Here is a 12,920-nt window from a genome sequence, read left to right on the forward strand (position 1 = left end):
TCCTTTGGTTTGTGAAATATATTTTGGCAAGACAATTTGACAAACAAATAGAAATATTGTTTCAAATGACAAGGTTTTTGTTAAGTTTGAATGTTAATCTTAGGGCTTGCAAACCCTAAACCTACCTCATTGACCATTATTTGGTTTACATAATGTCTCAAATATCTATCACAATGACTAGGTAGGGGAACTCTTTTTAAGTTCGACCATTATCTTTACCAATGCAAATGTTAGTCATTTGGTAGCATACACTCACTTTCAAGTACTACCATTATATTTATCAATTCTAAAACCATGGTACTTTGCCAAGCTTGGAGACAACAATGGTAGAGGATCAAGACCTCTTCACAATGCAGTCATCTTACCACTAGCAAACTTCCAACCTTCAGCTCCTCATAGCTGAGGATTTTGTCAATTACACACATCACTCTTAAATGATAGTGTTTAGAAAAGCTTAATTCGCTTCCAAGGGTTGAATACCTTATTTAAAACAAATCTAGCATAAAACACACATTAAACATAACCATCTTTTGTAATTCCCATATACCTCCAACTACTATATCCTTTTTCATGCAAGAAACTCTCATGAACAAGTAGAACTCAAATTTTATCTAGCTAAGATGTTGCATCTTTCAGTTTTATCCATTCCTGTTATACATGATGCATTGTTTTTTTAATTTTCAGGTGACTACAAGCAGAACATATGGAGCTGCTAATATGAGATTATAGATAAGATATGATTATAGGGGTCCATGTAGACAAATTCTCCAGGCCAGCCAACTTGGTATTGCTCACAAACAATAAATCCCTTTTAACTCTGATTGCAACATTGGTTTAATTTTCAGGTGACTACAAGCAGAACATATGGAGCTGCTAATATGAGATTATAGATCAGATATGATTATAGGGGTCCATGTAGACAAATTCTCCAGGCCAGCCAACTTGGTATTGCTCACAAACAATAAATCCCTTTTAACTCTGATTGCAACATTGGTTTAATTTTCAGGTGACTACAAGCAGAACATATGGAGCTGCTAATATGAGATTATAGATAAGATATGATTATAGGGGTCCATGTAGACAAATTCTCCAGGCCAGCCAACTTGGTATTGCTCACAAACAATAAATCCCTTTTAACTCAGATTGCAACATTGGTTTAACCACATTCCATACTGGAATTCAGTAGTGATCATTTAAGAAATCTGAGGGCATCCACTTCAGAGGAGATATATTTCTAAGAGTATATGTCTTTATGCTGCTATTTGAGATGTATTTCAAACTATCGATGACTTAATTTGAGCCTCGCTCTGACCAATCAACTATCCAAAAGCAGATTTACAGGTTCAATTCTACATTCGAATAGTAGGGACATTTCATTAGCCGATATTGTTCAGGTTCACCTAGGGTGGGGTACCTAACCAGAGAGGAATAACATACATTACTCCAGTCTTGTCTACCTTTTTGTACATGAATAAGGAATACCACACCAGGTTGCGCTTATTCAAATATATGATCTCTTGCCCCACACTCATGAATGGATCCATGTGGACAGAAATTCCAAGACACATGGAACAAAGTGGTTACCACGCATAATCATACAGAATGTTGTTACTTATTCGCCATCTCAGAAACTTCCATTGAGCTAATGTAGCATTAGATTGAATAAGGGGTAGTCAAGATAAATACATTTTACTGGTCATGCCACTAATTCAGCATTCCAAAGAACTACATTCAAACATCCATAGCTCCTCCTCAAACATCCTGGAGATTATCAGGAAGCTATAACCAGATGCTTGCATAATTTAATCCTTACATAGAAAGAGGCTCCCTGCCAAGCATAATACCTTCCAGAAACACTTGGAATAATAGAAGATTCAGCGCTCCCTATTCCCAACAAAGGGAAGACAATCAAATTATGCGGGTAAAAGTGAGCACGAAATTATCAGGAAAAGCCCACAACAACCAATTTGCACGATTAACATGATAAATTTCGGTGTCCAAACAATTCGCTTCCATTGGAAAGAAGGTATTCATGATTCATCTCTCAGAAAATGAAACCCAAAGAAATATCTTTTTCCAAAAATGTGTAGCAACATGATCTCTATTACAGAGGGGAAACAAACTCCATTACAACTACGCAAACCAAAATTTAAAAATAAAATGCCTTATCTACTCATCGCCACCGGACTCTGATCCAGCGGCCCCATCAACCTTGTTGTGCTTCTTGGCGTATCTCTGATTTCTCAGGAACTTGGGATCCATCTGCAAATACAGAGATGTGGGAGAAAGGTAGAAAACCCCAAGAATCAAATATCAACAACGGGAAGAGATCAAAGAGGGGGTAAAGATGGATGGGGAGGAAGGAGCAACTTACCCCTTTGGTGGAAGTATATTTGGTCTTCTTCACCTTCTTGATGCCATTCCTGTGGGCCTTGTAAGACTGATTGTGGGCGGTGTGGTTCTTCGACTTCGCCATAGCTGTAACTGTGGGGTGGGTGGGTAGCGTCTGGGAGGAAATGGGGGAGAGAAAGGCAGGCACAGGAAACAGAGAACACAAGACCTAACCCTAAACTTGAAGAAGAAAATGCTTTCACACTGAGTGCCCGGACATTGAAAACATGTGTCCGGCTTTGGCCAACATTACGTCGAAACCCCTATTTTACGTTAATGTTTGCCTCCAAGAGAGAGAGAGAGAGAGAGAGACTGCCCTGTCTTGTTAGGCTTGAAGTCTACAGAGATGTGTGTGCCTGCCTCATTAGGTTCTTCTATGGAAGTCTGATCGACCTGGTTTTTGGGATCCTGCATGGTTCTCGATCTGCCGGGGGCTCCTCGAATTGTTGTCGACTACTGCGACCAAGCAAGAGACACCAGGTCGTAAGCGTGATGAGCAGTCTCGAGTTTGAGCATCTCTATAAGGCTCGGCACTAGTTCGAGTGCTCGAACGCATTGTTCTTGGTTTGGCCAACATTACGTCGAAAGCCTTGTTTATGTTAACATACACATATACGTTGTCGCGTTGTTACGCGCGTGCGTGGAGAACAAGGTGGAACCACCGGGGTCTTGGACCGAGAAATAGCTGAGAAGGAGGAGAACGGAAAGACAACGGACACACTTGCACACGCACAGAAACGGGAGCACACAGGAATCACAGTCCAACAACACAGCAAAATGAGACGACTAGAAGTCCGAGTATATGAACACGTATGTATATATATATATCAAGACGGTTACAACTAATAGGCCGGCAAGGCGAACACCGACGCCTGTTCACTCACACATAGAAGAGCGAGATGGAGACTCTACCGGAAGCACAAGGGCGTTCCACAAAGCAGAGTCAGCCTCCCGAAAACCTACGCAAAATGGCTATGGAGAGTGGCAGAGGAGAAGGGCTCGGTCCCAGTCCGGCAGCACTTCGTCCTCTCTAACGCGCGATACCCTTCCCATTCCTCTCCCTCTCTTTTATAGCCCAAGGAGGGAGGCCGTTATCATCCGTTACATCACATTAATTCTCTATCCTTTCGGATAGAGATACACCTCGATTCTCTCCCTATTGACTGCGTGTTACCTAGGATTTCACCTCAACCGACTTGTACCTACCTACTTACCATACAACGAAAAGTGTGCTCGCATGTAAGGGCCGGTTTACACATGCTAAACTCGGTTTCCGCCTAGGGACGGTTTTCTTCACGACATCTGCCCCCACCTAACCGCGCATCCACTAGTAGGCGCCAAAATTGGGCTCTTGATGGAGAAAACCGGTCCATGCTTTACTCCTCGTCTTTCGGATCGTCATCCGCCTCGGACCGCCCATCATCGTCGTCGATGCTTTCCAAATCCGGCTCGCGCTCATATCGTTTCTTAAATGCTTTGACCCTCTTCCCCGCTACCGGTATTGCCATCCTCGTACCGTCGAGCTCCGCAAGATGGCAGGTCCCGTTGTCGTTGGCGCCTGTCAACACGTAAGGCCCGAACCACCTCCTTGCAAACTTCCGCATTGCCATGTGCTGGTTGTCGAGGCTGTTGTCATACACTAGGACCCAGTCGCCTTCCTCAATCTTCTTCAGTCGCAGTTGGTGAGTCCGGTCAAACCGCCCTTTGTTCTTCAACCTTGCCAATCGAAGCTTCTCCGCGGCTCGTTCCACGTCCTCCGGCCTTCGCTCGAGCTGTCGAATCTATGCCGCTAGCAGCTCCACTCCACCTCTTCTTCTTCTTCTTCTTCTTCTTCTGCTTCTGCTTCCTCCTCCTCCACGTCTGAGGAAGACGAGATCCGCCATACCTTCTGCCGCACCCTTCCCACATACAATTCGCTCACTGTGAATCGCAGTGGCGGCGGTTCTTCCTCCTCCTCCTCCAAAGAATTCCTGCTTACCAAGCTGGAGAAGCGCTCTGATCTGCACCTCCGCTCCGCCTCCATGAGAGAGCCCTGCGCAGCTCTGTGCAGGAGGAGCTCTGTGAATGCGGATCAGGACCTGGAATCCACGAACTTAGAGGCTGTCAAGCGCGTGCTGCGATCTGCATACCTCAGGCCATCTTCTCTGACGGGGCAAAACGGGAGTCCCTGTAGCACCACCATGGCCAGGTATAATTCTGTGTGGGAGACATCTGTGCGGAAGAGTCCAGCCGAGAAGAGATGGGAGGAGGCAGAAGTCCGTTACAGAAGTCGGCGATGACTTCGTACATCCCTTCCGAACATACCGGAATCGTCCGGTCCTCTTTAAGGCCTCCTCCGACCACCTCTCGTAATTGTCCCAAGGTGTCGTCGAAAGAGACCGCCTCCACGGCTCCGTTGATTTCCTCTCCAGGGCCGAGGACTCCGCATGCCCGAAGTCGCTCCTCCGCCCTCTTCTTCTCCTTACCAACAATGCCGACAATCGTACAACCCCCGCTGTCAGAGAACCAAAATTTCCTACCTATAGTACAAGTCTTCTTCCCTACTGTACATTTGTGGGGTTTTTCCGGGGTGTCCGGACTATCGCGGCCCCACGCCTTGATAGCCCTCTCTAAATATCCCCTCGGGTTTCGCCACTGAGGGTCTCGCGGTTACGCTCATGGTTTGGTCGCACCGTCAAGAACTGGACCGAGTGACGCTCGTCCTGGCTCTTGACTCTTGCATAGGCCGAACCGTTGTCCAACACCTTGGTCTCCATCCGTGCCGCCATGATGTATGGTTCTCCTAGTATAACCGGATGTGAGGACGTCTCCTGCACGAAGAAGTGTTGGTCAATTTCGACATTGCCGATTTTCACCCGTACGTTCGGGCATGCTCCATGTAGTTCTTCCGTGGCGCGCGTCGTTGCCCGTATTTTCTAGCCGTGTTTGGTGTTGATCGGCCATTTCCCCTTTTTGTAGAAGTCCATGGACATCAAGTTGATTTCTGAACCGTGGTCCACCAACGCCACCACCGGCTCCTGGACATCCCCGACCTTAACAAGGGTCTCCGTGGTCACTCTGGCCTAGTGCGGCCTCGAATAGTGGCTCTCCGCCAACTCGTCTTCTAGCGCCATGTCCTCTATGTGCGTCGTTCGCACTTCCACCGGTTTCTCCGGCTCTAGCTCTATCGACAGCCTCTTCCTCTTCACCAAGTCTACGACGGAGTCGTGGAACTCCTTCTTGGCGATCCCGAGCACTTCCTTCAGCGACAACTCCACTTTGCTGTCGAGGATACGTTCTTCCAAGACCTTTCGCAGGTCCGTGGTCCTTTCGATTTCCGTGCTCAACCGGTACCTAGCCTTCTTGGCTTTATCCAGTGCGCCGGTCGCACCGGCCTCATTCTGCCTTTGACCGAATCAGGTCTCGTACCGTTGCGAGGGCCCGGCCCCTCCGGTTTTACCTACTCGCTTGTCTTCCACCAGAGCCTCGTAGTTCTAGCATGCGGCTTCAACGAAGCCCGTCTTCTCTTCGACCGGGTCACTCCACCCGGTTACCTCCCGGACCCGTTTTTCCGCGCGGTCTGCTTCTTCTTTCCTTAGCCATGCGCCGGCGAGGCCTTCCAGCATCAACGGCCAGAATCTGGCTTCGTTCATCTTCCATGCCTCACCACCTCCGACCCGGATCCCAACCGACGCCGAGTAGTGGACGGTCTCCGCGTGGCGAGCCGCCGCTTTTTCCATTAGTCATTTCATACCCCCTTGTCTGACATTCAAGTCCAGGGCCCTTCGGGTCTCGTTAGCGTGCACCCGACCGTTCCATAGGTACACCACGTTGGCTCTCATTCCCTCGGTGAAGTCCCCGCAGTCCTTCCGAACGTGGCCGACCGCGTCGCACCACAAACACTGGTTTCGAGCCAGAGGCCTTCGGTCATGGGCCTGTTCACCGCCGTCCCTCCGTGCCTGTGCAATCTGGAGGTCCTTTACCATCCTAGTCAGCTCCTCTAGAGCTACTCCTCCGGACGAGCCTTTGACCATGCCGGTCGAAGTCGATCCGGTCTCGAGCCAGTCTCGGGTCTCTTCCCTTCGCGCTGGCGGGGTTGGCTCGAGTTTCCTTGTTGCTATAGAGCCCGCCCCTATTGATCCTTTATCGACCCACTCTCGCCGTTTGTCGAAACGGCCACTAACTCTCTGCACCACGGCCTAGTCAGTCGTCAGCCCGTCATCAGTCTCCAGCAGGAGACCCACTTGCTCTCGGTCCCTCGCATCCACCGACTTAACGAACAACAGGACGCGACTTGTGTCTAGTACGGTCCGGTCGAGCGCCGAAAGACGCGCGAAGCGTTCTTCAAACTCCCGGAGGAGCACCGACGCGTTTCTCCCCTTTTCGGGGGTCTCTACCCATTCCATGAAGTCCCGTTTCGAGAGCCGAAGCGCGTCATCAAGCCTGTATTTTTCGAGGAGCCGACCTTCAAACTCTTCCCAGGTCTGGCTCTCAGCCCGTACCTCGAGCACCTCCGCATGGATGCCCGGCATCGCCAACCGAGTGAATCCGGTCAGTTGCCTTTCTTCCGGAATGTCTCTCATTACCATCTCGGCCCGGTAGGCCTCCAAATAGCTCGTGGCGTCCTTCCCACCGAACTGGCCTATCGTGCCGACGACTGCTTCAATAGCCCTATCGAGGGCGCCTGCACCTTCGCACGCACTCACTATCCGATCCACAGCCGAAGCCATGGTTTCCGCGAGATCCGACCCCCTCATCTTTCTATTCCTCTGCCGCCCGTTTCACGTCGGGTTCACCAAATATGTCGCGTTGTTACGCGCGTGCGTGGAGAACGAGGCGGGACCACCGGGGTCTTGGACTGAGAAATAGCTGAGAAGGAGGAGAACGGAAAGACAACGGACGCACTTGCACACGCACAGACATGGGAGCACACAGGAATCACAATCCAACAACACAGCAAAACGAGACGACTAAAAGTCCAAGTATATGAACACGTATGTATATAAATAAATAAATAAATAAATATATGGGTTGCAGCATGGGAATGGGAACAATTAGTTATGTCCTTGACATAGCTAATTAGCTATCTAAAAAGCTACATGTAATTTGTATATTTTGGCAATTTTAGGGATGATTAGAATTTGAACTCAAATAAAGACTAGCTAAACGGTGGAACATAAATGGTAATATTTCCATCCCCATCATAAATGATACATATCTTTAAGATCTTCCTACGAAAAATTAGCTATAAAAAAAACTATTTAGCTATGGTCAATTTACCAGCTAAATAGCTATAATAGTGTTTCCATTCGCATGCTTTCACCCATATATACTATATATATATATATATATATATCAAGACGGTTACAACTAACAGGCCGGCAAGGCGAACACCGACGCCTGTTCACTCACACATAGAAGAGCGAGATGGAGACTCTACCGGAAGCACAAGGGCGTTCCACAAAGCAGAGTCAGCCTCCCGAAAACCTACGCAAAATGGCTATGGAGAGTGGCAGAGGAGAAGGGCTCGGTCCCAATCCGGCAGCACTTCGTCCTCTCTAACGCGTGATACCCTTCCCATTCCTCTCCCTCTCTTTTATAGCCCAAGGAGGGAGGCCGTTATCATCCGTTACATCACATTAATTCTTTGTCCTTTCGGACAGAGATACACCTCGATTCTCTCCCTATTGATTGCGTGCTACCTAGGATTTCACCTCAACTGACTTGTACCTACCTACTTACCATACAACAAAAAGTGTGCTCGCGTGTAAGGGCCGGTTTACACACGCTAAACTCGGTTTCCGCCTATGGACGGTTTTCTTCACGACAATGTGTGCCTGCCTCGTTAGGTTCTTCTCTCAACGACTGACCAACTTGCTCTGTGGGATCCTGCATGGTTCTCGATCTGTCAAGGCCTCCTCGAATTGTCGTCGACAACTACGGCCAAGCACGACACACCTAGGTGTAAACGTGATGAGCAGACTCGAGATTGAGCATTCTGATGAAACTCAACACTAGTTCAAGTGCTCAAACATTTAAGCATGTGTCCTGCTTTGGCCAACATTACGTCAAAATTCTTGTTTACATTAACGTCCACTGAGAGACTACCTCATTAGGCTTGAATCATAGTTGTGCCTCCCCTGTTGGGTTCTTCTATGGATGACATATCAACCTAGTTTTTGGGATCTTGCATCTATCAGGGGCTCCTCAAATTGTTGTCAACAATTGCTACCAAGCAAGAGACACCTTGGCGTAACGCAAAGAGCATTCTCGAGATCGAGCATCCAATGAGACTTGGTGCTAGTTCTTCTTACGATCTTGATCTCTAGACTATACATATAGAGGAGCATTGATTGAGACTCGATGGTCAAAAGAATAATGGATCAATCTTATCTTATAAGTCATCACACCCAAAAAAAGTAGTCGTATCGAAAAACAAGTAGCATTGAGAATAACGCAATAGATTATGAGATTCCACATGGTATCAAATAGATTGATGTCTTGATTATTAACGTTAACATCAAGAGTTCAAGTATGAGGCATTGCAACTCATGTGTTATCTTCTCTATAAAGAGTGATCTTCTTTTTTCTTTTTTTCCAAAAAAAGATACTACATTAGTATTAGAAAATGCCATAAGGCTAAACATACAAGATATACCACAGATCTCCAATATTTTTCTAAATTCTAATTTCTAACCATCGGCTTAAATAAATACTTTGGTGTTGAGTAAAACCACTCCACCTTACCAAAAAGCCATCTATAAAATATACCTATGTCCCAGATGGCATGAAACTCCAAGCGCTCAAGCTCCGCTTGGTGCATATTACCTTTTATACAATCCAACAACCTTATGAGATTATGCACAATCTCTATCCAAATTCCCGAATTTATTTGGGCAGGTCTTTCAGTCACATTTTGAAATACCTTCAAACATCAAGCCTTCCAAATATACCAATTTGTAATACTACTTACCAATTGCCATATTTGAGGTTTATCAATTTGTATTTGTGGATTCAAAGGTATCAATTTTTTTTCCATCAAACCATGTCTCATCACAATAGCATCTACAACCTCCTCTTGTTCATATACCATAGGTTTATCATGTACCACTGGCCATAATACTGCACCCCATGTATACACTGCTCTAGGATATACTAGAGTTAATAATTTTATGATTCGTTTCCATATGTCCATAGCAAAATCACAACTCCACAAACAATGTAAAAAAAGGGCACATCTTGTCTACATTTCCTTTTTGCCGCCCATTACTTGGTATAGATTTATGAACCAACAACCATAAAAAACAAACAATTTTCCTACTCATCTTTATACCCCATAGCCATTTCCAAAATTGTTTGAGATGTTGTGGAGAAAGTTCATTTTGTCTCCAAACAACATTTGCAATTGGTTCTTTCCATGATCTAGCACCTAATATATTCCTACCAATCTTCACAGGATATTGAAAGAAAGGCACGTATTTGATGTGATATTGCACCCACACCTTCCAATACAGTTCTCTAGGATCCCAAGTTAATCTAGATATTGGCCTCCTTTCCATCCATTTCTATGTAGTAGATCCAATTTGCATCTGAATATTAGAAATGACATTTGATTAACCAACATATTCAATGAGTTTAGTGTTCTTGGTAACATTATGTTAGAATGCAACATATGATCCAACTTTAGTCATTTGTGAGTTAAATGTTGTTTGTCAACCTAAAGCCTAATATTCATGGGCATCCTACTTGAACGTGGTTTTTGGTAACATTATGTTAGAATGCAATATATGATCCAACTTTAGTCATTTGTTGGTTGATTGTTGTTTGTCAACCTAAAGCCCAATATTCTCGTTGCATGGTCATCCCACTTGAACGTTATTGTCCTTCCCCACAAACTCATTGATGTCTACTAGTAGGCCACCATCTAAACGAGGATTTGCTTGCCAAATTTGTTGTAACCTTTGTACTCAATTTAGTTGATGATTTGATCCCATTGGTACCACAATTTAGGATTAACCCTTGAAGACAATTACATATTGGAAAGATGTTAAAGTTAGGGTAATATTTAGCTTAGTTGATCATCGTGAAGTTAGAGAAAATTAATTAACTTTGGCACTTGGTATTTTTCTAATGTTACTCTTGATAGAGAGTCATGTATCGATGTATTGACATGCTTTTTATACAAGAACAATGTGTAAAACAAGTAGAGTCCACCACATGTCAAATGATGATTGTTGTTCAATCTTATCATGTATGAGGATTATAGTCATCTTTCACCGTTGCATTCACCACAATCACAAAAAAGTTTGAAATAATGTCCACAAAGTCATTGTTAAGAGTCTATTACTAATTGTTAAGTAATTAGGTAATTAACTAGGGTTAATTAGAGACTAATTATATGGTTACGTTAAGCAGCGGAAGATTAGTATGATATGTGCATGAGAGTGTGTGAGAGGAAGAGAGAGAGAGAGGAAGTTACACTTGAACACAAAGATAAATGGGGGATGATTGACTATATTGAAAAGTGTCATCAACATACAAAAATACCCACAATGAGGTATATAAACAACCCATGTGCAAGGGTGCACATGTGTGGGTAGAACATAGGTACTTATGTGTAAGTCCTACATTAAATGTACTAAGGAGTGAAGGATCTAGAATATCCCACTTAAGTACAAGGTCCTATTTAAAGGCTTAAGGTCAACACATTAACTAGATTCGATCTAGGTAACTACTAAGTTACATGTGTTGACTAACTAGATTAAACTAGTTGAGCTTGATATCTCAACACTAATCAATAGACCAAAGTAAAGTAAATGAAGGGAAATAGATTGGATAGAAGAACCCCTTCCACCCGACCACCCCTGAGCTATGATCTAAACATAGCCAACCTACCACCAATGTCCCATACCGCCAGATATTAGGATGACTAATACCTTGGAAGAGATAAACACGATCGTCGAGACGAAAGCCTAGCCTGCACCACCAGTGTCTAAGACAGTAGCCTTCCGACGTAATGTGCTTATGAGGGTAGCTAAACCTCATATTTATACCTTTTCCTAGGCCCCTTGAATAGATGTGCCTTTCTAAAAGGGTCTCCATTCATTGGTTGCCCATAATCGTGATAGTGCATGCAGATATCATTCCTTCTATCCAATCACATTAGCCCCCTTTTTAACATTAGTGAACATACCCTTCACTAATGTAAATATTGTTGACCTACCCTCACCATTATGTGTACATAACAGTCACCTATCCCCTCATTAATGAATTCATATTTACAAGAGAAGCATCAGGGAACCTTGACACCAACCATATCTTTTGTATTTGAGTTTTTATTTTCAAACCCAATAATTCCAACACACTGCAACATATACACATCATCCTCGGAAACATAAAGGTTTGTCAGGTTAACAACGATGACCAATGAAATGAAAAGGATTAGGTAATCTTATTGCTAAATATAAGTAGCACTCAAAAAGTATTCGATAAGTGAATGTTTTTTGAGTTGAAAGTTTGGTTTTTGTATAAACAAATCAAAGAAATGTTTCATTAACTTACTAGTTTGCTTATGAGATCCTTTGGGATAAAGATCTAGTTGCATTGCAAGCATGCATATTATACATGATCTTGAAGTTGAACACTAAAAACATGTATATTGGTTGATCTAATTGCAATACCTTTGCGTAGGTTAACCTTTTTTTATTGTGCTTGAATATGCATATGACCAATTAACTTGCTTAAAAGAAGCACATTGTTTTTTATTTGTTCTTAGAATACAATGTGACCATACCTTGGGTAATCACTTTTGAACAAATATTCTTGTAGAGTTAACATTGTATGAGCATCATCAAATGTGTTACATGACATGTTATTTTGTGATTCACAATATTAACATTGCAAACACATGTGTGTCTCCCTCAAAAGTAGGACCCAATTGGCAACGAGAAGTATACAAATTATGTGTGATTGTGTGCAAAGCATACAATTATACTAATTGCATTTAAAAACTTCAAACATCATAACTATTTAACCCTCTCTCTCTCGGGGTAGAGGGAAATTCTCTAAAACAATAAAAAAAGTGGAATATGCACTTGAGGATATGATCCCCACATGTTCCAATACCGCCAAGTGGAGCATAAGAATACCTTTTGACTTCCGTAATATATGTTTAAACTCCATGTATACCTTCAACCGTGAAAACACTAGCCATATTCCAGTTATGTTTTAATCCCAACAACGTAAAATTTGGAATCTGGTCTCCATCTCATCATTTAGACCATTATTGAGTGGAGATCCATTGTGTAGGCCTCTAAGCAACAATGGTTGAAAACGTGCCAAATCTCTGATAAAAATATACTTCCAAATGGTATGAGCAATAGTGGGCATTGAATAAATATATATATGTACAATCTTCCAACAGAGTGGTACAAAAGAGACATCATGCTAGATCCCAACGTCTCAGAGTATCTATCTATCTATCTATACATACATACATTATACATACATACACACACATTACAATACAACATACATACATACATACGTAC

At 43.8% G+C, this 12,920-nt stretch overlaps 1 protein-coding gene across 1 annotated transcript; it reads right to left on the reverse strand.

The window, feature by feature from the left end:
- Positions 1 to 2,085: 2,085 nt before the first annotated feature.
- On the reverse strand, positions 2,086 to 2,504 carry LOC147863297 (large ribosomal subunit protein eL29z-like). The gene is made up of 2 exons (XM_087321878.1): positions 2,375 to 2,504; positions 2,086 to 2,262 (listed from the first exon to the last, which is right to left on the reverse strand). The coding sequence occupies exons 1-2, from the start codon at positions 2,474 to 2,476 to the stop codon at positions 2,170 to 2,172; spliced, it is 195 nt and encodes a 64-aa protein (XP_087178004.1). The 5' UTR covers positions 2,477 to 2,504; the 3' UTR covers positions 2,086 to 2,169.
- Between the last annotated feature and the right edge of the window lie 10,416 nt (positions 2,505 to 12,920).

Source organism: Azolla caroliniana, unplaced genomic scaffold, assembly GCF_043228905.1.
Source record: "Azolla caroliniana isolate FFs.n. ecotype wild unplaced genomic scaffold, voAzoCaro1.0.p SCAF_6, whole genome shotgun sequence".
Lineage (NCBI taxonomy): Eukaryota > Viridiplantae > Streptophyta > Polypodiopsida > Salviniales > Salviniaceae > Azolla > Azolla caroliniana.

Bases quoted from the DNA above. Each gene is read 5' to 3' on its own strand.
- LOC147863297 (XM_087321878.1), bottom strand. From the start codon at position 2,476: ATGGCGAAGTCGAAGAACCACACCGCCCACAATCAGTCTTACAAGGCC. The intron at 2,263-2,374 runs GTAAGTTGCTCC...CTGTATTTGCAG, and splicing joins AATATACTTCCACCAAAGGG to ATGGATCCCAAGTTCCTGAG.